A 26,461-nucleotide genomic window follows, 5' to 3' on the forward strand; every position below is an offset into this window, starting at 1 on the left:
CGTGAAGTGGTGTTGCAACTGTACAGGACTTTGGTTAGGCCACAGTTGGTGTACTGTGTGCAGTTCTGGTCGCCTCACTTTAGGAAAGATGTGGAAGCTTTGGAGAGGGTGCAGAGAAGATTTACCAGGATGTTGCCTCGAATGGAGAATAGGTCGAACGAGGATATGTTGAGAGTGCTAGGCCTTTTCTCATTGGAACGGCGAAGGATGAGGGGTGACTTAATAGAGGTTTATAAGATGATCAGAGGAATAGATAGAGTAGACAGTCAGAAACTTTTTCCCCCGGGTACAGCAGAGTGTTACAAGGGGACATAAATTTAAGATAAAGGGTGGAAGGTATAGGGGAGATGTCAGGGGTGGGTTCTTTACCCAGAGAGTGGTGGGGGCATGGAATGCGCTCCCTGTGGGAGTGGTAGAGTCAGAATCTTTGGTGACCTTTAAGCGGCAATTGGATAGGTACATGGATGGGTGCTTAAGCTAGGACAAATGTTCGGCACAACATCGTGGGCCAAAGGGCCTGTTCTGTGCTGTATTGTTCTATGTTCTATGTTCTAAAAGAATGTGGCTGAATGCTAACAGGAAACAAAATTAATAAAAACACTTTTTAAAGCAGCTAAATTTGGAAATTGTAGTGACTGGTACTATAGATCCATAGTTAGGTCACCGAGGACAAAAGCCAATGTTAGAGGTCAACCCATAACCAATTACAAGAATTACCCACCAGTTACACTGGAGAGAGTAATCCACTCCACTTGCTCAGTGACGGATGTACACCGGCAAAGAACACAAACTACTGTTGAGGTGCAATTTTAGGCCCATTCCACTTTGATGGCAAATATATAGGCCACATTGCAGGCAATCAGTAGCATGAACAGATGTCGGTAAAGATCCAAGTGTAGACTGTCCCCTATTGGTTCTCTGTACAGGCTGAACATACCCAACATGCGTGTGTGAACTTAGCCAGAGAGGTAAGAGACAATCAAATCCAGGCCTGTGAGGTGAGCTTCCCTCAAAAAGCAAATTTATTTAACAAAACACACCTGAGCAGTCCAACAGCTCAATGTTTCTGTTATTCCAATGAAACATCACAGCAACTGATGACATCTTAGTAACTTCCAGAAACACAAATACCACTTAAATACAGCAGAGATTCAATATCATTGGTGGTTCCTTGCAGACAAAGATGACTCTTTCCATACTCAGGGTGAGTACATAGGTGGCTGTCCAGTCCAACACAACTTCTGCAGGCTGTTACACTTGGGGGCAAAAGGCAGTCATGGGAAGGGATTGATGGGGCACCGATGTGGCAGCACCCTTCCTATGCTGCTTTTGCCTGGCTTCCGCTTTTCCCTGACAGCAAGTGTGGTCAGTGCCTTGATGCTGGCCTGGTCGATGATGTTGGTATTGGCGCATCTTTTTCCCCCATCAGATTTGTAGCATCTTGTGCAGACAGCAAGAGCTGTACTTTTCCAGCACCTTGAGATGTCTGCTGTTGACAGTCCACATCTTAGAAACACAGCTATATAAACCATCCATATATGTGGCAGGAACCACCACAGCTCTATAAACCATGAGCTTGTTATCAGATCTGATGAGGTTGTCCTCAAATACGCTTTTCCTCAGGTGGCAGAGGGTTGTGCTAGCAGACTGGAGGCAGTGCTGGATCTCTTCAATAGCTGCTTTGGTTAACAGGACTAGAGACATTGGAAATGGACAAGGTTTTCTAAAGGCTCAATAACCATCTCACCAGATTACAACACATCAGGGGGAAGAAAAACCATTTGGTTTTAATTGTCACAATCCTTTAATTTGCCCGATGTTGTTCTAAACCTCCTGAGAGTATGTAAATGCACAACTCAAACCAGATCCCTTATGAAAAACTTTGCAAACAAATGATAGGTGGTCATGAGTGGGAAACAGAATCATTAAATACAGGGAGAACTAAAAGCATGACTGTTGGGGAAAAGAATTAATCCCAAAAGACTTAAGAGACAGATCACAAAAGAAAATTATGCATTAGAAGTTCTGAGAACAGTGGTGAATAAAGGATTCGCTTTCAATTATAAAGCGGAGGCAAATGGTGACATGGAGTTGGCCTGCTGCACGAACACAGCCCATAGTGGTGCAGATGACCAAAATTAAAGATATTCACAGGGGCAAACAAAAAGTATCACTTGCATCAGGGAGATGCAAGAAGCAATAAGTGGCCCAAAAGGTTAGTGATGTAAATTGCCAGCATGGACTATTGCTCCTCAGGTCAAGCAATGCTTACATGGAACCCCACTGCATTGCCACTTTCCACCACCACTGCCTCAAGCCACAGATACCAAAACATCGACAACCCATCAGAATTGCCAGGCACTATTCACCCATGCTGATCGTGGCAAATTTTGTCTCTTGCCTGAAGTTAGATTTCACTGATAAACCTTCCACAACTTCCTGCATCCAACACCTCATGAAATTGTAAGTGCTCACTCCTACAACATTGCCCACCTGCATGAGTGATGGAGAATACACAAGCCATGACAGGTGAAAGTCAGGCAACAAACACACACACATTAGGTTCATGCATTTTTTTTTTTTAAAAAAGGTTCATCTATAAGCAAAGGAACAATGACCAGGAAAAACAGATGCAGCAGGAAATCTGTGTACCCCAGCAACGTAAGGAAAACAGGCCAACCACGGGCAGACGGATATTGCACTGGCCAACACGTTTTGTATTCCAAAGCCAGGTGTACAAACCCCAAGTGACTCCAGTCAGAATGATGGAAGTTTTTGGGGTTAATAAAGTACATTAAACACATCCTTTTGGGGAACAGGTTCCACAAAATTTCTTCAAGCTCACTGCCAGCCCCATGCCATGCTATTACAGAGGTCTCAGTCTCAGGTTTGGAAAGCCTGGCTTACCCAGGAATGGCAGGCATCCTTGTTGCTAACAATTCTGTTGGATTAATACCAGAAAAGAGGAGGATAAAATGTATAAATTATCCCGAGAAGAAAGGACACTCCCACACGTACAGACAACATATAAGAGAAGGGTGAGAGATTGAGGGGGAAAATGGCATACACACCTACACACAGTTGAATCCTAATACAAAGGCAAGAGGAGAACAAAAATGTACAGGAAATAACAGTTTGCAAAATTCCCAAAAAAATGTTATGAAGAAAGGCAGGCAAAAAAAAAGTTAAACAAGGAAATCCATCAAAAGATGAGGGATAAGAAATGCAGAAATTTGAAACAGTTACCACCCTCAGCCACTCTCATTCTTTAACCAGAGGATGGGTTAATAATTAAAATGACAGAATGCGAACAAAAGTAAAGTGTCAGAATTTGCAAAATCGAGCCAACTGATTAGACATCAAGGAAAAGTGTGTGCAGGTCGCTGTCAGCTTATGCAAAAAAAAACAAAAGAGGTATCTAACCTTCTGCCTTCACTTGGGAATTCTTCCTCCTCTCAAACCACAAGTTTCAATTTATAACTGATGAAGCAGGATACAAACAAACCTGATCATTGTTATTAAGTACTGGGATAAAAATAGAAACACTTCTGGGCAGCAAAAGGCTGTTATTTGTATTGGCCATCATTCTGTAATCCCACAAAAACAGAGGGAGTGGCGCAGCAGGAAAAGTTATAGCTGAAAGGAAAGGAAAGAGCCTCTTCTTCCTAGTACCACCCAAGTTCCACTCCCTGTACTAACACTGTATGCTGCCTCTCCATGAGATCACCCTCTCCTCCCCTCTCGAGAGAGCAATTACAAAAAAAAAGGTCCTCATCACTCCCATCCAAATGCTAGCCAGAGCTGGCTCTCCGGATGCTCACTTGTGCAAAACTCCTACAGTTTCCATGAAACTACATATTTGAAATGGGCATCTGCGGTTTTCACAGTACATCAGAGCTGAGTGCATCGGTGCACAGAAAGGCACACAGGCAAAAGGAAAAGCCCAGCAGTAAAACAAATAAAAACCTATCAGGCAGGAATGGCATAGAAGCTGGGAATAAAATATAAGAGCAAAGCTGTACTGCTTTTAAGTTTCTCTTCATTATTCGGCCCTCACATCTGCCAGAAGATGATGTTAACTCCTGGCAAGAAAAATCTGTGCAGGTTGGGTTCAACGTCTAAGCTCACATGTTAAGCCTTGGTAGGTGTTATCAGCTGGCTGTTCAATTACAAGAGACACTGCAGCAGTCAGATGAAGGCCTATGGTATACAAGGTGGCCATTTGTTATTCTGTCCATGTACTGGAAGAGTATCCAATTAACTCAATTCTGTAGAGCCTGAAATTCCTTTTCAATTTCCTTTGGAAAGTTAGATCGAATGTACTGGATCATGAAGGACTCTTGACAATTTCAGTTCTAACCCCAAATTTTAACACATTCTCTAAATCATCTCTCAGGCCCACAATTAGTTCTCCCAGTTGAATACCAGTCCAAAATGGATCTGTGCACCACTGGCTCCAGCCAAGGCTAACTCACCGCACACTGAACTTTTTCCATTTACCAACCAGGATACCTGAACAATCAAGACTGAATGGCATCTCCAAAGTCACCAGTCTGCAATAAGACCATAAGATGTAGGAGTGGAAGTAAGGCCATTCGGCCCAGCGAGTCCACTCCGCCATTCAATCATGGCTGATGGGCATTTCAACTCCACTTACCCGCATTCTCCCCGTAGCCCTTAATTCCTTGTGACATCAAGAATTTATCAATTTCTGCCCTGAAGACATTTAGCGTCCCAGCCTCCACTGCACTCTGTGGCAATGAATTCTACAGGCCCACCACTCTCTGGCTGAAGAAATGTCTCTGCATTTGTGTTCTGAATTTACCCCCTCTAATTCTAAGGCTGTGTCCACGGGTCCTAGTCTCCTCGCCTAACGGAAACAATTTCCTAGCGTCCACCCTTTCCAAGCAATAAACCATTTCAAATTAGAACTCCAATAGTTCCTCTACCACAAAGGCCTTACCTTGGAAATCAGTTCGTCATGATTGGCCAGATGAGCTCGACAATGGATGCAGCTGTACGTCCGATGACAGTTTGGCAGGTAAGCCTGGAAGGTTTTTGATTTAGTCATCTTTACCATTTCCAACGGGTGTTCTTCACTGCTGAGCTCAGGGCTGGCAGTAGAAGAGTTACAGGCCTGATGCACTCTCTGACAGAAGAAACACTGGAAAATGCAAGCAAAAGCCGTCGTTGTGATGGAGTGTGTGTGGCCTTCTCCACACAGACACCACAAGGGAAACTGTCAGAACCTGTAACGAGGAACATAGAGTCACATTAGCATAGAAAGGGAAACAACGGGGGCAAACGTGCTAACTTGGATCTAGGCTGCCAACTGCAGAGTGCGCATGTATTTAATCTTCATGTTAAGCAAATTATTATGGGTTGTTTTGAATAGCTGAGTGGAATTCAAACATTGCTACATTTCAAATAGTTGTCAAATATCAAAAACATGCTATTTGAAAAGTAAATAGGTTCGGGCCTTGTGCAAATGCATTTAAAAGGCAAATGTTATAGACATGCATCCACAAGGAGAGAGTGATCTTTTGCACCCTTGTTTAAACATCAACTAAATTTCTGTGCCACTAATCACAGCTTGGGGTGTGAATGTCTTCAGCTGCTTCTGTAGCATTCATGTAATTCAGCTTCTAAGAACTGAGCAACAAGTCAGCTCCAACTCCACTTATTGTGTTTGTGGAACCTTGCTAAGCTCAAATTGGCTGTAGCATTCACCTACATAAGTCAATGTATTTCAAGAAAGCAATTCATTGGCTGTGAAGTACCGTCAGATACTCCAAGAGTGTAATAAATCACCATATAACTGCAAGTTCTTTTGTTCCATTCTTTCTCCATTTCAGCACTGAGCTGTTCATCTCCTTTCAGGATCTACTACTGTTGCTACAGGAACTTACAGCAGAATAAATGGTCATGCCTGTGCTCTCTTTGCAAGAGAAATCCATTACCAATTTTAACTGTTCCATTCTTGCCTCAGCCTTGCATCTTCCACTATTTCAAAATATATGTCTTTATTTTTTCTCTTAAGTCCCTGCTTCAGGCTGCCCCTGTAGTAAAATAAGTGGTGTAGTTTTACAAACAGGGATACAGAATTGCCAGAAGAAAGTGAAGACTGCAGATGCTGGAGATCAGAGTTGAAGAGTGTGGTGCTGGAAAAGCACAGTCGGTGAGGCAGCATCCAAGGAGCAGGACAGTCAATGTAACGATCTTAAGCCCTTCAGAAGGGAAAAGGTTTGTGGGCCAAGGGGGCTGACAGAAAAATGGGAGGAGGGTGGGGGAAGAGAAGGTACCTGGAATGTAATAGGCAGATGAAGGTGGGGGTGAAAGCAGAGAGGAGGGTGGAGCAGATAGGTGGGAAGGAAAATGGACAGGTAGAACCATTCAAGAGGGTGGTGCCAAGTTGGGAGGCTGGGACTGGGATAAGGCAATGGAGGCGGCCCAGAACCTGCACGTCCTTGGCAGAGGTCTTGGGCCTCCTCCATCCCTCCCCTCCCCTCCCCCTCTGTCAAGGACATGCAGGCCCTGGGCCTCCTCCATCGCCAAACCCCAACCAACTGATGCCTGGAGGGAGGAAGAACACCTCATCTTCCATCTTGGGGCACTTCAACCTCACTGAATCAATGTGGATTTCACCAGCTTCCCCATTTCCCTTCCCCACCACCCCCATCTTGTCCCAGTTCCAACCTCCAAACTCTGTGCCGCCCTCTTGGGTCCTATCTGTCCATCTTCCTTCCCACCTATTTTCTCCAGCCTTCTCTCCGACCTATTACCTTCTCCCCCACCTTCATCTACCTATTGCATTCTCAGCTACCTTCACCGTCCCCACCCACGAAATTTATCTCAGCCCCCTTGACCCACAAGCCTCAATCCTGATGAAGGTTTATGCCCAAAACATGGACTCTCCTGCTCCTTGTATGCTGCCTGAACTGCTGTGCTTTTCCAGCACCACATTCTTCGATACAGAATTGCCAGACAGTTCAACTTAGAGGCCAACTTTACCCCTACTCCTCTCTTCCCCACATCATCACATCTTCCCACTCTCCCCATCTACCATATTCCAAAAGATGCCACTGGAAAGAAATTTCTTCCAACACATCTCATGGAATTAGAATCTTAAAATTGTTAAGATCTGATCACTGACTTCTCAACCAATGGAAATAGTCTTTTCCCATGTAATTATCAATATGATTTCATAAATTAGAAATCTCAAATCTCTTCGCCATCTCAGCTTAATGTTCGATTGCTATCTCAAGCCTCTCATAACTAGAGGCTCCTGCTGTTTACATGTTCTAGTAAATCCATACTATCCATTCTATGGCTTTATTATCCTTTCCAAAGTAGAGAGTGTCAAAATTGTACTGTACAAAGTCTAGTGAATTTTATTTCAAAACTGAAATAACTGGATGCTATAAACCAAAAAACAAAAGCAGAAGTTCCTGGAAAAGCTCAGCAGGTCTGGCAACATCTGTGGAGGGAAATCAAAGGGTCTGGAATGCTCACTTCAATTTCTCTTCACAAATGCTGCCAGACATGAATTTTTCCAGCAACTTGTACTTTTGTAGTGAATTCTATAAAGCACTAACCTTTACACTTCAAATTTGATGTTATAAATTTTCAATCAAAAATGTTGGTTGTGGCTTAATTTCTTGCAAGTACAGGTAGGTAATGTGTTAGTAGCTAATGCATACACACATGGTAGCAGTAGGCTCTCATCTGCCTTCCAAAATGCAGTTGCTAGCACATCTGTATTAGAGAAAATATTCTACATCCATTCTACTATAATCCTTCATGAAGTCTTTTTCAGTTTCCTCTCACTGCCACATCCCTTTGACATTAAGATTGTCTAGATTATCTGCAAGTATTCAAGTGGGCCAAGCACTGTTCACCTAGGTTACATATCTTAAGCATTCTTCAAATCAGAGCATCACTACCAATTTGCTGTTCACCCAATTATCCTCTTTTACTACATATTAACCTTTTCTCAATAAACTTCTTCCTCAAAGTTTACATACATTATATTTATTTGCTTTAGATAAAGTCAAAAATGTGACTTGTCTTCAACACACATTTAACTCAGTTATTCTTATTAAGTTACTCATGGGGCTTTACATCCAATGACTGACAATGGCTATTAGACCAATTAAATTTATTCCCTTCTTCTACATTAGCCACTCAATCTCCAGCACATTTTTCAATCCTTCTTAGCAATGTAAACTTTGTGGGCACAGCCTCCATCTAACTGCCAACTTCCATCAACAGCTGTGGGGACTTGCCTCATAACTCAATGAATGCAAACTACATCTGATATTTTTCCAGAATGATTTTCGTCTTTCAGAGAAACCAAGAACTATAGCAAATTTATATTTCCACTTCAATTTATATTACCATCCCTGCCATGCTTAAACAATAGAAGAAATGCTATGTGTACACCAGAGCTATGAAGATCTGGTGCTCCAGAACTAGCATTGCTCTTTCTAAGCTGTCCAAGCATAGCTAAAGCACTAGCATTGAGCCAGTTAGGTAGAAAATTACCTTTATCCTTATAAGGACAGACAAACCCAATCTAGCCAATTTCTATTCTATCAATCTGTGCCCCTTCATTCTCACTAACTCCCTCCTAGGTTGGGCAATTATCTGGTAACATTACTGTATATGGTATTTGGTCTCTCTCAGCAGAATGAGAGAGATGGCACAATGCTGTCATTATGCAATCATGGAGGAAGTGAATGTGGAAGGTGATAAATAGGGTGCCAATTTCATGGGGGCTGCTTTGTTCTGGACATTGAAGTGTTGTTGGAGCTGCACTGATCTAGAGTCTTTGATCATATACCAGACTTGTGGCTTATAGATGGACAGGCTTTGGGAAAACAGGAAAGAACTACCTTCTGCAGAATTCTCTGCCTCTGACCTCTGTTGGAGATAATGGCTTGATGGTATTATCAACAGATTGTTAATCCAGAGACCTAGGTAATGTTCTGGGGACCTGGGTTCAAGTGCAGATGGTGGAATTTGAATTCAATAATAAAAATCTGGAATTAAGAGCCTGATAATGACCAGGAAACCATTGTCTCATGTCAGGAAAAACCCATCTGGTTCACTAATTTCCTTTAAGATGATAGGAAACTGCCATCCTTGCCTAATCTGGCATACATGTGACTCCAGACCCATAGCAATGTGGCTTACTCAACTGCCCTCTAGGAATGCCTTTGCTCTATGAATGAATTTTTAAAAAAAACTGCTCTTGTAACCAGTATTTGAATAGTTAGTCCAGTTGAGTTTCTGGTCAATGGTGCATACCAGGGAGTTAACAGTGGGAGATTCAGCAATAGCAATTCCATTGAATGACAAAGGGGTGATGATGAAATTCCTGCTTGTTCATGATAATTGCCTAGCTCTGGATGTGGCACATATTACTTGTCACTTATCAGCTCAAGTTCAAATATTGTCCATGTTTGTTTTGTTGGACATGGACACTACTTCAGTATCCGAGTTGTCATAAATCTAAATCTAAAAAAAATTAAAAGATGGTGCCAAACATTGCGCAGTCAACAGTGAACATCCTCACTTCAGATCTTACGACAAGAAAAGGTCATTGACAAAGCAGCCGATCATGGCTGGGTCTAGGACTCCTGTAGTGTAGTCCTGGGACAAAGCTGACTGTGTTGCGGTACCACAATAATCAGCAGGCACTTTAACCCCTTAATCCTGTCCTTGATGCTTCATCGTCACATGTTGTCTTGATGCTAAGGATTGTCATTCTCTAATCATATCTGGAGTTCAACTCTTTTGACCATGTTTACATCAAGGCTGTGAAGAAGTCAGAAATTAAGTGTGGTTCTGGCAAAACCCAAACCAAAGTATTGCTCAAGTGATTGCTTAGAAAATACACATTCACAGGATGTGGGCATTTGTTGGTTAGTCAGCACATAGCTTGCTCTCTAGGAAAGGGCAGTGAGCAAACTATGCTCCTAGCCAAACTAGTCCAGCACAGTTACAAGATTGGCATTTATTTGGCAGCGTAAAATTGTCTTAGTATACGTTGTACACAAAAAGGAGAAATCCAACCTGGCCAATCAGTAACCCTTTTAAAGTAGCCTATCACTGACACTCCTTCAACTGAACTCTTCAATTCTGCAACCTCTACCATCTGGAGATGATAACAGATACATAGGATTGCCACCACTGCAATTTCCATTCAATATGCACATTACCCCATCTTGGGATAAGGTTAGCTCAGTCGGCTCGTAGCTGGCTTGCAATGCAAAGGAAATGAGGTCACAGTGAAAACCTTGCCTTCTTGACCCCTCCCGTCACATGTGGTGATCACCCCTCCCAGGTTAACGCAACCAGCCATCTCTAATTCAAAGAAGTGTAGAACCAAGAGATTAAAACTGGAAACAAACAAGCCACTAAAGGAGAGCTGACTGCTAAAGAAACTCACTTTAATATTCTGAATGCTCACTAAACTTTTCATTTAAAAACACTCTAAATTCACTCCCCAATCAGAAAGGAAGAGCGATTTGGAATAAAATCACAAGTGGAAATAAAACCAAAACAATTCAATAAAGTGCTTGGAAATACTTATATTGGGCCCAGGCCTTAAAGCTTCACTAAGTCAGTTGGATCAACTCCACTGGGCCATTATGGAACAGGATCGGTTTCAAAAAAAAAGCTTCATGCTGCAGTTTTGAAGAGGAAAAAGAACTGATCAGGTGGATCTTTTTTGAATATCAACTAAATTCAACTAATTTGTTGCAATTTCTGCACAACTCCACCTGGTGGCAATCAGGCTAGGCAGGACCCATTAAAGCATTTAGAGTCAGTCATACAGCATAGAAGCAGGCTCTTCAGTCCATCTAGTCCATGCAGACCATGTTCCCAAACTAAACAAGTCCCACCTGCCTGCACTTCATTTCACCCCTACAAACCTTTTCTATTCATGAACCCATCTGAATGTCTTTTAAGTATCATAACTATCTGCATCCACCACTTTCACTTGCAGTTCATTCCACACAAAAATCACTGCGTTGGGAAATAAAGTTGCCCTTTGAGTCTTTTAAAGCTTTCTCTTCTCACTTCAAAAATATGGCCCCTAGTTTTGAACTCCCTCCACCCTGGGGAAAAGACCCTGATCTGTCACCTTATCTATGTCCCTCATGATTACATAAACATCAATAAGATCACCTCACAACCTCTTATGCTCAAGTGTAGCCATCCCAGGCTAATTTTTGTTTCAAACGCTCCACTCCCAGAAACATCTTAGTAATTTAAAAAAGCAAAACCTCAATGGTGGAAAATCATCCTCCTTTTAACAGGAAAAAGGAGATTGAAATATCAGAACCTGTAACATACTTTTGAAGGCAACACCTTATTTCTGACCAAATGCAATTACACATTTATTTTCAAAAGAGCAGAAGCACAACCTCCCCATCCAAAACTTTCAGCTGACAATCAAGGTTCAATCAAAGAGGCTGTGTCTCCATAACTGTTCTTTAACCTCAAACAGTATTTACTGATTGTAAAAGAGGTTTAAAAGATAACATGAACCCTCTCTACCTACCTGAAGCATGATTTTAAATTAACCAGCATTAACTAGAGGCATTCTAAAAATTGTTCCATATAAATTTGCATTGTTTGGCATATTATGTAGAAGTAGTGGATGCTCAGAAATCCAGACAACCGACTTTACCATGCCTCTGAACCATTCACAATTGAGTATCTCCCATTCATCACCAACAATAAGAAAATCAGAAAAGATATGGAGAGCTTGTAAGAAATTTACAGAACACAATGGCAGCCATCTTGGTTCAGCTTTCATTCATTGTTGCCTGGACTCCAAGTTTTGGGATTCTCTGCATATCCCTCCCTTGCATTTTAATATGCTGCATACCGTACTACACTCAGGATGTGCTGCACTGAATAACATGACTGCCTTTGGGAGTTCCTTGTGCAGAAATTTGCTGCCATGTTCCCTACACTAATTACACAAGTGATTACATTTCAAAAGCACTTTTTACACTGTAAAATACTTGGGACATTGAAATCATAAAATATACATTTTTCAAACTCCTCTTTAGCCAAACATTTCAGCAATCGGTCCTAAATGTTGAATCAGTCTCAATTTTCGCCTGATTAATGTAATTCAAAAATTCTCAGGAGAAAAGGTAGTCCGTAAATTGCCATTGTTGTTATGCAGAGGATATTATGAGAGCAAGAGTGGTTGGGTTTACAAGAATAGAACAGGCTTTGTGTGGTTGCTTTTTAAATGGAATAGAGGGTTTAGTGTTACATGTTAGAGAACAATGATTTCACGGTGTACATCTGCATAAAGCAGATACCAAAAATAATTGGAGAACAGATGGAGGCTTAAATCGTAGGTTACAAGCAGGTACAGATGAAATGGTAAATACAGAATAGTCAAAATTTGTTATGAAGCTATGGAGATAGCTCAGAGTTGTTGCGCAGAACAAGACAAACAAACAAGTGTACAGGCTAAAAAACAATAGGGTGGAGTATTAATAGTCATGCTAGGATTTCTCCACATGTCCACTGAGTTATAATAAAAGGTGTAACTTATCTGTTTGTTTGTAAACAGTTTCCCAAAGTGGATGATGGACACAAAGATAAACATATACTGAAAACAAATCAATGCAAATTAGAGAGATGATTGCATGGTTAAGACTGGTATGGGAGGGGAATTAGAATTCCATTGTGGAGCATTGGAAGCCATACTGGGGATCTGTACAATGGGATGGTCTCCACTGAAACTGGAATAGAGTGAGTATTCTTGTTGACTGCATACCAAGAAAAAACAGAACTTTAAACTGAATAGTAGAGGTAAGGGATCAAATTTGAAAAGACTTGGTAACTCAAGAGTGAAGATCAAAAAATATTAATACAGGAAATGATAAATAGTGACAGGAAAGGATAGAGCGCATGAATCAGAGTCAACTAACACACAAGACTAGAATTTACAAAAAGTGATAAGAACTAAAGTCTCTGCAACTGAATACGCATAGCATTCAAATCAAAATGGGTAATCAGATTTTAATTTTGATTTTCACTTAATTTGTGGTAGTCATTACAGATGCATGGCAACAGGATGACATGGATTGGGGACCTGAACTTTGAAGGGTATATGATTTGTAAAAATGACATAACTAGGAAAGAGATGGAGGGGTGACTCCACTGCAAATGATGGCATTAGCACAAGAGATGGATATGGAAATAGTTTAGTCAAAAATGAGAAATGATAACAGGGGATCAAAACGTTCTGGGAAGCCAGGTTTGAGTCCTGCAATAGCAGATGGTGGGGTTTGAAATCAATAAATATCAGGAATCAAGAGTCAAATGATGACCACAAATTCATTATTGATTGTCAGGAAAAACCCATCTGGTTCACTAATGTCCTTTAGGGAAGGAAGCTGCCATCCTTACCTGGTCTGGCCTACATGCGACTCCAAATCCACAGCAGTGTGGTTGACTTAACTGTCCTCTGGACAATTATGGATAGCAATAAATGCTGGCCTAGCCAATGAATGAATAAAAAAGCCGTCACTTGTGAGAGTGGTGTACAGGTCCCTAATAATATCAACACAGCAGGGTGAAACATGAAAAGGAAGAATTGAGAGCTAATCAGAAAGACAGTGATAACCATGATTGATCTACATATAGACTGTAAAATCAAAAAAAATGAAAGGTGTTCATAAAATACTTTAGGGCAAGTTCCTTAGAATAAGATGCGCTGGAGCTGACCGTGAGAGCAGGATATAGGTATTTTCTAACTAGTCTATTCAAAGATGTTATTATGCCCTTCCAAAAGCAGGTAGGACTTGAACCCAGGCCACTTAACCCAGAGATAAGGACATAAATGCACAAGAACCCAAGAAAGCAAGTTACAAAGGACTCTCCTTCTCAACTTCTCCCCTTGCCTGAGGCATGGCAACTCAGGTTAAACCACCTCCACCACTCATCTCTGATGAGAGAGCGGTGTTATGGTTCAGTGAGACTAAGACACTTCATCTAAGCTACATAAAATGACTTGGATGAAGGGACAGAACATATGGCTACCAAAATGCGATGACACAAAGATATGCCAGAAAGTAAGTTGTGAAGACAATGAGGAGGCTACCAAAAACAAAGTGCATGTGGGGGCTCCATTTCTGAGAAACCCCACGAATGAAGAAGCTCATGAGTAAAAAGCATGTTAAAAATCACATATACAAGTTTGCCTGCAAATGCTGAATTTTGTCATTGTTTACTTTTTGGCACGGATAGGCCAATTCGCGAATCATGAACTGGCAAATAGAGGATTTTCTGCAGATAGGTTAAGGGAGTGGGCAAGGATATGTAAAATAAATATATGGGAAAATGTCCATTTTGGCTGGAAGAACAAAGGAGCAAATAATCGAAATGCTAAGAGATTGCAGAGCTAAGAGGCAGAGGATCTGGGTGTCCTCGTCTATGAATCACAAAAAGAATGGTGTACATATGTAGTCAGCAATTTTAAAAGTTTAGTATTAATGTTGAGGGGAATAGAATACAAATGCATCAGTTATACAGCCTGATGACATCTGTATACTGTATTAGTCACCTTATTTAAAGGAAGAATACACAAATGCACTTGAGACAGTTTAGAGAAGGTTAATTAGATTAATACCTAGAATGGGTATGATGTCTTTGGATGAAAGGTTGGACAGATTAGGCTTGTACCCATTAGTTGAGAAAAGCAAATGGTAACTTCATTGAAACATATAAGATCCTCAGGGATCTTGGCAGGACTGATGTGGCAAGGATGTGTTCTCCTATGGCAAAATACAAAACTAGGGGTAACTGTTTAAAAATCAAGAGCTGTAATTTAAAAATAGATGAAGTGAATTAATCTGAAGGTTGAGTATCTTTGGAAAGGAGAAAGTGAGGTCTGCAGATGCTGGAGATCAAAGTTGAAACTTTATTGCTGGAACAGCACAGCAGGTCAGGCAGCATCCAGGGAATATCTTTGGAAACCCCTTCAAAAGAAAAACGTGGTGGATGCAGACTCCTTGAATATTTTTAAGAGGCAAATAGATTCTTGTTCAACATTCAAACATAGGCAAGAATGTGATTTTTTTAAAAAAACTCATTCACAGGGCGAGGCTGTCACTGGCTAGGCCTGCATTTATTGTTCATCCCAAAGGGCAGTTGAGAGTCAACCACAATACCACAGCAGTGTCCATAAAAGGACATTAATGAACCAGATTGTTTCTCTTCCCCAACAATTAGCAATGGAATCAGGGTCAGCATTAGAGTCTTAATCCCAGATTTTTATTGAATTCAAACTCCATCTGGTGTGGGAGGATTTGAACCCAGGACCCCTCTGGATTAACAGTCCAGCATAATACCACTACCCTTAGTTTAGATTGGATTACCTGGAGGTAAATCAGATCAGCAATGATCGTACCAAATGGTGGAACATGCTTGAGGGGCTGAATTGCCTACTCCTGACTTATACGTTGGTAAGGACACCAGTCACCCTCAACCAGCCAATTAAATAAAAGGAAAAGCAAACAAAGTCAAAAGGAGAGGTTATTGGGAGGGGTACCCAACAATGCTAATAGAAGGAGGTTATGACTGGACTGTGGACAGGAACTTAATAAAAGTAGATGCAGTTTCAAAGCACAGTCAATTTTGACAAGGGAGAAATATATTAAAGACAAATCAGGGAATACACTGATTAAGGTGACAGACCAAAAAAAAAGACAGCCTTCATCCCTTACTGGGCACCTACACCCAAGGAGAACAACCATAATCCCAAACCGAAGCATCACCAGAGCCAGAGGACAACTGAACCCTTACCAAAAAGGGAGCGTATAAACATGTTCACTTTCTCTCCCATCCGATACATCACGAAAAGGAAGGGGAGACTCCACAAGAAGGTTAATCATGGAAAAGAAGTGTGACCATGAAATGCCACATTCTTGGAGGGTACAGAACCCTCTATGATGTAAATAATGCTGACAGTTTAAAACAACTCTTCTCCACAATACAATAGTATGCCTATACAAATTATCTCCATGATGAGTTGATCAATTGCACTGCACAGTACAAGCTCAGACCAAACATAATGCAGCACTACATAAACCATGGATATTCAGAGACTGCACAAAAGCCACATTATGACATGACACATTGCATGCAAGATGTGAATTGTGATGCAGTCAGAGGAACAATTGTATAACAGTGGGGTAAAATAAATCCTACAGAATTTGTTAACTAGCTCTTTTTTCAAAAAAAAAAGGAGTCAACATTACCTTAAATGAAACCCATTACTACATGGTTTAACTCAGCTGGTTGGACAGTTTGTTTGTGAAGCAGAGTGACGGCAATAGTTTGGATTCAAATTCTTGCACTGGCTGAGGTTACCATGAAGGCTTGTCCTTCCCAACCTTTGCCCTCACCTAAGGTGTGCTGACCACAAATCATCTCTCTCTAATGAGACAGCAGCCCCATGGCCTTGTCAGACTATATGGGCTGTACGTTTTACTGGTGATAAAGCAAACAACACTAATGCATTAAAATGGGAGGTATGAGAGCAGGAAGAAAAAAGTATACTGATAGGGTTAGATCAACCATAAATGCAAATCAGTTGGGATGGATAGCTGAGCACAATGTTCCAAACTTTATGCAAATTTACCAGAAGTGGTAATTGTGACAGGAGAAAGTTAGGACTGCAGGTACTGGAGATCAGAGTAAAAAAAGGTGCGCTTTTCCAGCACCACAACCAGTCAGGCAGAAGTCAAGGAACAGGAGAGTCGACACTTCGAGCATAAGCTCTTCATCAGGAATGAAGATCTTATGCTCAAAACGACAACTCGCTTGCTCCTTGGATGCTGCCCGATTGGCTGTACTTTTCCAGTACCACACCTTTTGACTATGGTAATTGCGACAGTTCAGAAACTAACTACTTTATCAACATACTTTGAGGAAAGGGACGTTTATCTTCCCAGTTTGGCCTGCAAACCCACAGCAAGTGCTTAAGCACACAAAGATCAGCTGATACAATCCAGCCCATTCAACATAGGAACAGGAGCAGACTACAGAACAACCTTGATTATCTGAACAAGACAGGTGGGGAGTATTTTTTTAGATCAGATTGGATTCCCTACAGTGAGGAAACAGGCCCTTCAGCCCAACCAGTCCACACCGACCCTCCGAAAAGTAACCCACCCAGACCCATTTCCCCTCTGACTAATGCACTATGGGCAATTTAGCATGACCAATTTACCTGACTTGCACATCTTTGGACTGTGGGAGGAAACCGAAACAAACCCACACAGACATGGGGAGAACATGCAAACTCCACACAGACAGTCGCCCGAGGCTGGAATCAAACCTGGGACCCTGGTGCTGTGAGGCAGCAGTGCTAACCACTGAGCCACCGTGCCGCCCTGTTTGGAGAATTGATTTTTTTTTTAAAAATGGGACCTCGATTTTGCTTGGAGAATTTGACATTCGGGTAACAGGTTATTCTGTATTTAGTATCCCAATGGTGTTCTACCATTTAGACCCAACTGATTGCAATTTAATTCCTCAAGCCACTAAACACTTCTAATTTTTAAAAATGAGATTAGCAACAGATGTAGCATCAATTGCAATTTTCAGAGCATTCCAAATGTCTACAATCTTGGGCAAATTACCAAAGCATCATGACTAGATACGTTCCTACTTATCTCCCCTGAAAAGAAACTGTATGGGTTGAGAGGCACATAGGATTGGGGGCGATTAGCAGAAAGATAGTCATAATTTGTGGCTTCCACCAAGAGTGTCTGAAGGGGTCAAAGGGAAATTACTCAGCTAATTCTTAACATCCTCCCAAATTCATCTTGCAGGAGCACCTTAAGATCAAAATCACAAAAAGGCCCACTACAGTCTTTTCAGGATAGGAGTAGTCAATGCTACCTTGCCAGGACCATCCTGATGAAGATTTTAAAGAGCAATAAAAATCAACCACTACTCAACTATTTTGTAAAGAGCTTGCATTTATTTAGCACTTAAAATAAATTGTAAACATGTTCCAAAGCATTAAAAATGACACTGAACAATGCAGACAGGTGAGTAAAAGTTGTATCAAGGAGGAAATTTGAGAAGAGGAAGATGAACTGCAGTGTGCGCGTTTGGGAGGAAATTAGAGAATTCGAGTTCAGAGCTGAACCATTTAGCACAAATCAAAAACTGCTCATATCAAGGATATACTATTTAATGTTTTTATTAATTTGGCACCGCCACCTATGGCAAATAACCCACTATGAAAAGCAAACGTCTCATGGAAATTAGCTCAAAGCTATAATAGTAACTGCGCTATTCATGAAGGGTCAAATCTCATTGCTGGCAGAAAAGTTATTCAAAACAGCCACAATGCTGTATAAAATCATGAGGGGCATGGATAAGATAGATAGACACTTTCCTGGGGTGGGCAAGTCCAGAACTAAAGGGCATAGGTTTAGGGTGAGGGGAAAGATATAAAAGAGACCGAAGGGGAAACCTTTTCATGCACAGGGTGGTACATGTATGGAATGAGCTGCCAGAGGAAGTGGTGGAGGATAGCACAATTGCAACATTTAAAAGGCATCTGGATGGGTATACGAAGAGGAGGGGTTTGGAGGTATACGGGCTGGGTGTTGGCAGATGGAACTAGATTGGGTAGGGATATCTGGTTGGCATGGACGAGTTGGACCAAAGGGGTCTGTTCCCACACTGTACATCTCTATGATGACGACTGGAATGGTTTTCTGCTCCAGGAGATAGTGTACACAGTAAATCATCAGCATTTTCTTTACTTCTACATTCCTTTCCATTACAGGCAACACACAGCTCTTAGACTTACATGTACCCATGTGTGTGCATGCTTGCACACATTAAAAAAAGTGAAAAAAAAAAGGCATAAGAGAGGCACAACCAACAAAGGCTCCTAATCATTACTTGGCAACCTTTATTCAATGGCTTTTGACTAGAAACAGACAATGGCAACAACAGCAGCGTTTAAATGAGGACAGCAAGGGAGATTACTAGTTTATTTTTAAAATGTCAACAAGAGGGGAAACACTGTGCCTGAAAACAAGATCAAGAATCAGCATAGGTTTTAGTCAGTCTAGAGAATAGGGATTTTCTGTAACTTAAGTGAATATCAGTACCTCACTCCAAGTGCAGCCACATTGCTTGGCACCATGACAATGATTAAAGACTACATTTGACTTGAGTAATAACAGATTTGACTGTGCCTATCATGATATTTGCCACTAGACCATAGTAATACTGTTATTCCATTTTTTCCCTCATTTTAAGTCTTAGAATTTTACCTAGGACACCAGAAATGATTGTGAAATGTCAAAATGTGGTATATAGAACCCCACCACAGTACATGTGCAGAAAGCAGCAGAACAGAGAGCACAAGACTCAATTGTCCAGGAAAAATAAGTGGTCCACATATAACAGGCGAGCTGTCTTCACTGATGTGAAGACAGAGAATATTTCATCTTGAGTACTAGTTCAGACGTTGGTGTAAAAACTTTAGAATTTGGATTATAAAGTACAAAACCCACAATCAGTTAGCACACACACAGACTCCATTTTCAACCAACTGTACAGCCCACATCCTGCATATAGAATACACCACTGACCAAGAGCCCATTCTTCCAACCACCATGACATTGTTTTAACTACAAAGGGCTATATTAAAATTTGGTAGCACATTTTCATCTTAACAATGCAACGGAAACATGACCTTAAACTGGTTTCAAAAACTTTTTTAAAAAATTAAATCACAGCAACTCAGTGGTCCTGGACATTTTTTTTTTCATTGAAAAGGGCAAACATGATTCTTAGGAAAACAAAAAACTACAAAAGAAAACCCTGATCACAGAACATTAAGCACTAAATTCACAAAACAATCAAGTAAAATTAATATTAAATCACAGAACAGTGTCTATCTGTAAACTTCATTAACTACTGAAATTGTTAACACCATAAGTTCCAGCATTTAAAACATATTAATATCCCAAGGGTTTGGGCTTGGAGTAAATGGTAGCACTGTATAAATATACATTGATACATAAGCACATTCTCTTTCAGATGAGTACAAGCCCACTGGAACACTGCTATCTCCCAACATCCTGACCACTAAAAAAAGGCACCTTCAAAAGCAGAATACACACATTGTGCGTAGTCAGTATATAACAGAAGTCTATATATAATTTCAGCTGCATCACACTGTAAACATTTGCTACAAATTCAGTGCCATACAATCTTACACTCCACAACCACCTGATGAAAGAACAGCACTCTGAAAGCTAGTGCTTCCAAATAAACCTGTTGGACTATAACCTGGTGTTGTGATTTTTAACTCTGTCCACCCCAGTCCAACACCAGCAGCTCCAATACACATTGTATGTGGGTAGGTATGTTCAGGAGACATTTATACAGCCAGCATCAACTTTATGGCTCCAGCTATTTCGTTTGTTTCAACACCTAGTTTAAAGTGACGAAAAGACAATCTCTAAGGCGCATACAAATAGGTACAAACGCATGACAAACTATCCTGTAATAACCCAGGAGATTGATGCGACAAAAGCTAATAGAATAACAAGGGAAAGAACTTCTCTAAATTAGGCCCATTTCACACAGAACTGAATGCTTGTTGACATTTCCAGGTCATTCAGTATATAGTATAAAGGTACTTTGCTCCTTGGTCTGAATAAAAAGGCAGGTATGAAAATGGTTTGCCTTCAACTGGTCAGCTGGATTGGACAGATGTTTGAGGTTTGTAATTAAATTCCTTTGACCTAAAAATGTCATCAAGTGCAAAAAAAAAGTCCTTGTAGCTGCCAGACTTTAGTGAGTATAGCTTATCAAGTGGGTAGAAGGCATCCCATTTTAAGAATGCCATAAATTCCAAAGATTACAATATTAACTAAATCAGTGTAGCAATAATAAGACGCAGCAAAATCAGTATTAAATTAAGCACACCCCAGTTATTGAGAGACCTGCTGAGTTTCCCCACCTCTTCCTGGTTTTATCTCAGTTCTCTAGCATCTGCAGAACTTTGTTTTATTGCAGTATTTTAGTTTGCCACATTTTAATTGGCATTACAACCTTTGAAGAACATGAGTTCTATTACCCTTTCATGAGAAAAAGCTGCTTACTGATTTCACTCAGACAGTTTGGTATTAATTTTAAGAATGTTGCCCTGGTTTTCCACTTACTTTACTAGATCAAGTCACAACATTCTTAAACAAGTCTTCTTAAGCTTAGGTCCACAGTAGATTCTCTAAAAAGGTGGTGTCCGATTACACCAAAAGTAACCAGAAAAATGTAGAATGCTGTCCTTATGCAATCTGCCTATGATTCCAAGGAGGTCTTAAACTCATTCTTAGCCATTCAACAACTCTATCCTGATGGAAGGACTTGTGCCCAAAACTTCAATTCTCTTGCGCCTCAGATGCTGTCTGACCTGCTGTGCTTTTCCAGCACCACACTCTCTACTTTGATCTCCAGCCCTCACCTTCTTCCTAGTTGATTTCGACCACTATTCAGGCAGACAAACAGATTTTGGTCACGCACTCACAAAATCAAGTTCCCAATGAGAAAACTAAGCCTTCAACCTCACTGTCTTCTACCAATCATGTCAAAAGTTTATCACCACTTTCACATGTGTTTACTTTTCTCAATTTAATTTGGAATTTTATCAAATATGCCAAGTTCAGAGCTAACATCTACTGCCAAACAACCAAAGCACTAAGCCAGTGACCTCAAATTCTAATGAATTCATCAGACATGATTAACCCTTCACTAGTCCATACTTAAACTTTTTCAAATACTTGGTCCCTCTAATGAGCCTCCAACTTTGGAATTAAAAGTCGACTTTGCAAATGTAATCCTGTGTGAATATCCTTTGTTCATTTAAACCAGTTTGCAACTTTTGACAGGGCTGGCTACACCATCCTCTGAAACAGTGATCCAGTTGGGTTGGACTGCACTTGCCTGGTTCTATCCTTTCTCTTCCCGCTTCTGCGGCTGACCTCTGGTAAGCGATCATCCAAAGTATCGTCCCTGTTTGATTTCTCATCCAAATTCTCACCCGAGAGAGTCAGGTTTGGCATGAATACTAACACCTGTACTTTACAGTATATTTCGTCACAAACCTTCCAGTCCTCAAACTGTCACATTGCACGTCCTTGAACTGTCAACTCAATATTGGAGGTCCAAACCCATTGTTTTTCAGCCACAACACATGCCCCTACCCATCAAATCCACCTCTGTCAGAAGTTTGGATCAGACTTTTTGAAGTAACCACAAGATGAGATTTCAACCTTCAAAGTTGGTCATGATCATATCCCAAACTCCAATAAAATAATGTAACTTCACCCAGTCTTGACTCACCTGTTTGCAAAACTGAAATGCCTTTGTCTCCTCCAGAATTGACAAATTGAGTGCACACTTTGTTAGCCTCCAAATTTCTACCTTCTGTAAAGGCAGCCATTCAAATGCTCAGTGGCCCATTCTCAGCTTGTACAACGTTCCGTTTACCTAGTAATAGAGTCTTCTACTTAGAAGAAAAAAATCAAGGTGTTGCTTAAATGGGAGATAAAGTTCACAAGCTTCTTTGACCTCCTGTCTCCACATTACCATCTCACTTCTCATAAGCCCTAGACTCCTCAGGTACAAGCTTGTCCTGTTCCATCTTCCTGACTATCCCAGATTTCAAAAACACGAATGTCAGTTCTGCTTTCAGCTGCCACGTCCCTACAACTCTCCCTACCCCAGATTCCTCCTTTGAGGTTTTGCCACATGACAAAAATCCATGTTAAAAATAAAGTTTACCTTTAATGTTGAACTGGTAGGTTAGAATAACCAGATTTTACTCTCCCTCTCAAAATCATTAATATTACTACTATCCAACTAAAATGCAAAAATTCTGAACCTAGAACTACTTTTGGAAATGATTTGTGTAACTAATGTTGTTTCTTAATTTTTACATGCCAATGTATAAACCATCAGGTCCTAAAAAGGTAAATTAAACTTAAGTCACATGGAACAAGATATATATTTAGGTGTAAAAAACAAAATCTACCAGAGGTTCTAAACAAAAGAATGATGTTTATAAAAAAACTGTCTGATCTTTGTAATCCTCTAGTTAGAAATAATTGGGTTATGCAAACATTGGAAAAACATGGTATGATGTTTGGGCACAGACAAATTGGCTCACCCACAAATTATTTTCCTAACTATTTTTTCCAACTCGATGTTGCTGAGTTACAGAAAATGTTCTGGGTCATTTGTTGTTTGGAAGTGATGTAAGCATTTACAATGCCAAACAAGCCTTACTCGGGGTTTTGATTATGAAACAATTTACCAACAAGTGATAATCAATATAGTCGCAAATCGTTTTTCAAATGATAAAAATTGTAAAATGTTGTTAAATATTGTCCCAGTCACAATCTTGTTAAATTATGCAGCAATCATTTCAAATTCCTGGCAGAATCGGGATCTCACAAAAAGATGAAAACCAAAATATTTAACCCACAAAATACAAATACAATACTAATTTTCCATTTGTACCCAGTGTTATACGTCAGCAACATCCATCCAACTTAGTTTCCTCCAGCTCCAAATGACATGTGTAAAGAAATTCAATTTTCTATGGGGTCCACAGAATCAAACAAGTCAAACGGAGGCAGCAGACTTAGTGGGAGACTGGGGAAAGTCTTCCCGGAGTCGTCCCTGGCCTCCTAGTCCAAAAGGCACCGTGAAATGCAAACAAAGGGATCTTCGATCAACTTGAAATGCCACCGACACTGTCCGCAGTGGGATAAATGATCACTTGAGTGAATTTAATTGCAGCAACAACGTCCACTGTGCAAATCGAGACCCAGATGGCATCGATGACGACTGCTGCCGCAAGCAAGGCTCGGGTCCCTTGGTACATTCCCAATTAAACAGCAGCTTCCTCGCGTTGAAGAAATAATCGTTGCCTCCTCCCACCGCAAATAGAAGGTAAATAGTTTGCATAAAAATGCAAATTTACATTGCTGTACACAAACAATATTCGGACAGAAGTGTCCCACTGGCTTGTACTGACTCTCACGCAGCGTCCCCCAAATTTGGACTGTCCAACCAGGAAGCCAATGACGTCAGGTTGGAGCGTGATGGACAGCTAGGGAGCCCAGGGATTCGGACTCTGGGAAGCCGCGGGGAAGCAGCAGGGGAGCGCTCTGCAGCACTGCGACTGCACCTCCCGACCGAGCGAGCCGCCGCCGCCGCCTCTCGCACGCTGCAGACCTCCCGATTGGCCGCGAGCCTGAGGACTGAGCGCCCGCATCAGCTGCTGCCGGAGCTGCGCTCCCCGGGGGAGGCGGGACACCAGACAACAGCCAATCAGCTCCCAGACACGTCTAAACCCCTACGTCAATCAAAGCACTGCAGCCAATCAACACATTGTAACGATGGTTGACACCGCGCCCAGCAGCAGTGCGAGGGCAGGACATCACTTCCGTGTAAACAACGGAGGGGGCGAATTGCACAGCTCAATGCAAGAGTCTAGCCTGCACAACCACGTTTCATAATATTTAGACTTCCGGCAGACATAAACTAACTCCATCCATGTACCCATAAGCCCGAGTGTTTATATATACACACCACAGACCCTAAACTATATTGTACCATCTGCAATCACAGATTATTCCTGTGCGATATCAGATGAGATTATATTCACCCCATGTACACCATGGTGTAACCTGCCACATATTTCTTGCATAAATGTTCTGCGCATGTATAAAATCCACCTCGTAAAACCGACGACGCGACACCTTTCTTTGATTAGGATGCATTGACCGAACCTAACGCATAAAGGTAAAAACAATGACTGCAGATGCTGGAAACCATTGCGCGCACACTCCAGATATATGCCCCAACTCTCACTATATTCCCCACAAAGACTCTTGTGCCAATTGCATAACATATGCGGAACCACTTTTTTTTGCCCGTGACACCAAGTCTGCCAAAGCAGCTTTCACCCAATGGGCTGCATCGCGAAAATATCTGCCCGAATAGTAACAAAATATAAAACTGCCCGCTATCGCTACATCGCTGTTAACTCGAAATGCGCCGGAGGAGTGCACTCAAAAAAAAAGTGGCCCCGGACGCATTGTCGAGACCTACAGGCCCTGTTTTGAGGCAGAAAACAAAGCGGTTTGATATGTTGCAAAAGTTTAAAATCAATCTGCGTGTTTACAAACGCCGACGCTTTTGTCTTGTGGTGGGAACGTGTACGTGCGGCAGCCAAGCGATACAAAGTATCCCGCACCGCGGTAGCAAAACACTGGTAACAAACCAGTGTTACAATGTACCAAGGAGGGAAATGCAAAGGACAAGGGGACAGAGAACACCTCCAACTCATTTTCCTTTTTATATGTTTCCAAAAGATAAAATAATTTTAAGATATCTAGTATTTTAAGTGGTGCGGGCTACCCGGAGCTCGTTCTTCTGAAGCCTACCGTTTTCTCGGTTCCTGCCGGCGGCTGTAACCAGCCGCGCTCTCCCGATGGCTGGGTCGCTCTGTTGCCTCTCTCTTTTCTCTCTCACCCCCCCGGGTTCAGCTCGGCTGTGCCCGGCTTTGCCGGCTGTCCTGGCAGCGAGTTAAGGTCCCCGGAGCCAGCTTCTCTCCCGTGGTGTTACCGCTGGCGCTCTCGGTGCTTGCCCGTTCCTCCAGTTTACTGTCCGGACCCCGGATCCGCGGTGTCCGGTCCCGGTCTCAGTCTCACTCCCTGCCGGTAATGTCCTGGGTCAGACTGGTCCGGTTTTCCTGGAACAGGGCAGTCCCGGTTCAGTCTGATATTTGTACCGACTTAGGTGCTGTCCGGGGTCAATTTAGTCCAGATTCAGTCCAGTATTACCCTAGTCTTATCTCGGCCCCCCTCCCGGTGTAATTCTGGTACAATCCCGATCCAGGTTCCTTTCCCGATATAATCCTGATGCAGCCCAGATCCCTCTCCCAACGGGGTCCCTGTCCCAGTCCCTCTCCCAGTGCGGGTTCCCAATCCCGGTGTAACCCGGTTCGGTCACAGTCCCGTTCCCAATCCCGGTGTAACCCGGTTCGGTCCCAGTCCCGTTCCCAATCCCGGTGTAACGCGGTTCGGTCCCAGTCCCGATGTAACCCGGTTCGGTCCCAGTCCCGTTCCCAATCCCGGTATAACCCGGTTCGGTCCCAGTCCCGTTCCCAATCCCGGTGTAACGCGGTACGGTCCCGGTCCCGTTCCCAATCCCGGTGCAACCCGGTTCGGTCCCGGTCCCGTTCCCAATCCCGGTGTAACCCGGTTCGGTCCCAATCCCGGTGCAACCCGGTTCGGTCCCAATCCCGGTGCAACCCGGTTCGGTCCCAGTCCCGTTCCCAATCCCGGTGCAACCCGGTTCGGTCCCA

At 42.0% G+C, this 26,461-nt stretch overlaps 1 protein-coding gene across 5 annotated transcripts in view; it reads right to left on the bottom strand.

The window, feature by feature from the left end:
• ypel1 (yippee-like 1) overlaps nucleotides 1–26,461 on the bottom strand; it is a 45,726-nt gene that overhangs the window by 18,470 nt on the left and 795 nt on the right. For 2 of the 5 annotated variants that reach the window (XM_043716080.1, XM_043716081.1), the window contains exons 2-3: nucleotides 25,539–25,846; nucleotides 4,964–5,249 (exon numbers count right to left, since the gene is read on the bottom strand). In XM_043716080.1, coding sequence (XP_043572015.1) covers nucleotides 4,964–5,080 — 117 coding nt within the window. In that variant the 5' untranslated portion in view covers nucleotides 5,081–5,249; nucleotides 25,539–25,846. Of the gene's footprint in view, nucleotides 1–4,963; nucleotides 5,250–23,604; nucleotides 24,785–25,538; nucleotides 26,456–26,461 lie in introns of those variants that run through there. The other 3 variants (XM_043716078.1, XM_043716079.1, XM_043716082.1) reach the window with 3 other exon arrangements.

Source organism: Chiloscyllium plagiosum, chromosome 25 (genome assembly GCF_004010195.1).
Source record: "Chiloscyllium plagiosum isolate BGI_BamShark_2017 chromosome 25, ASM401019v2, whole genome shotgun sequence".
Lineage (NCBI taxonomy): Eukaryota > Metazoa > Chordata > Chondrichthyes > Orectolobiformes > Hemiscylliidae > Chiloscyllium > Chiloscyllium plagiosum.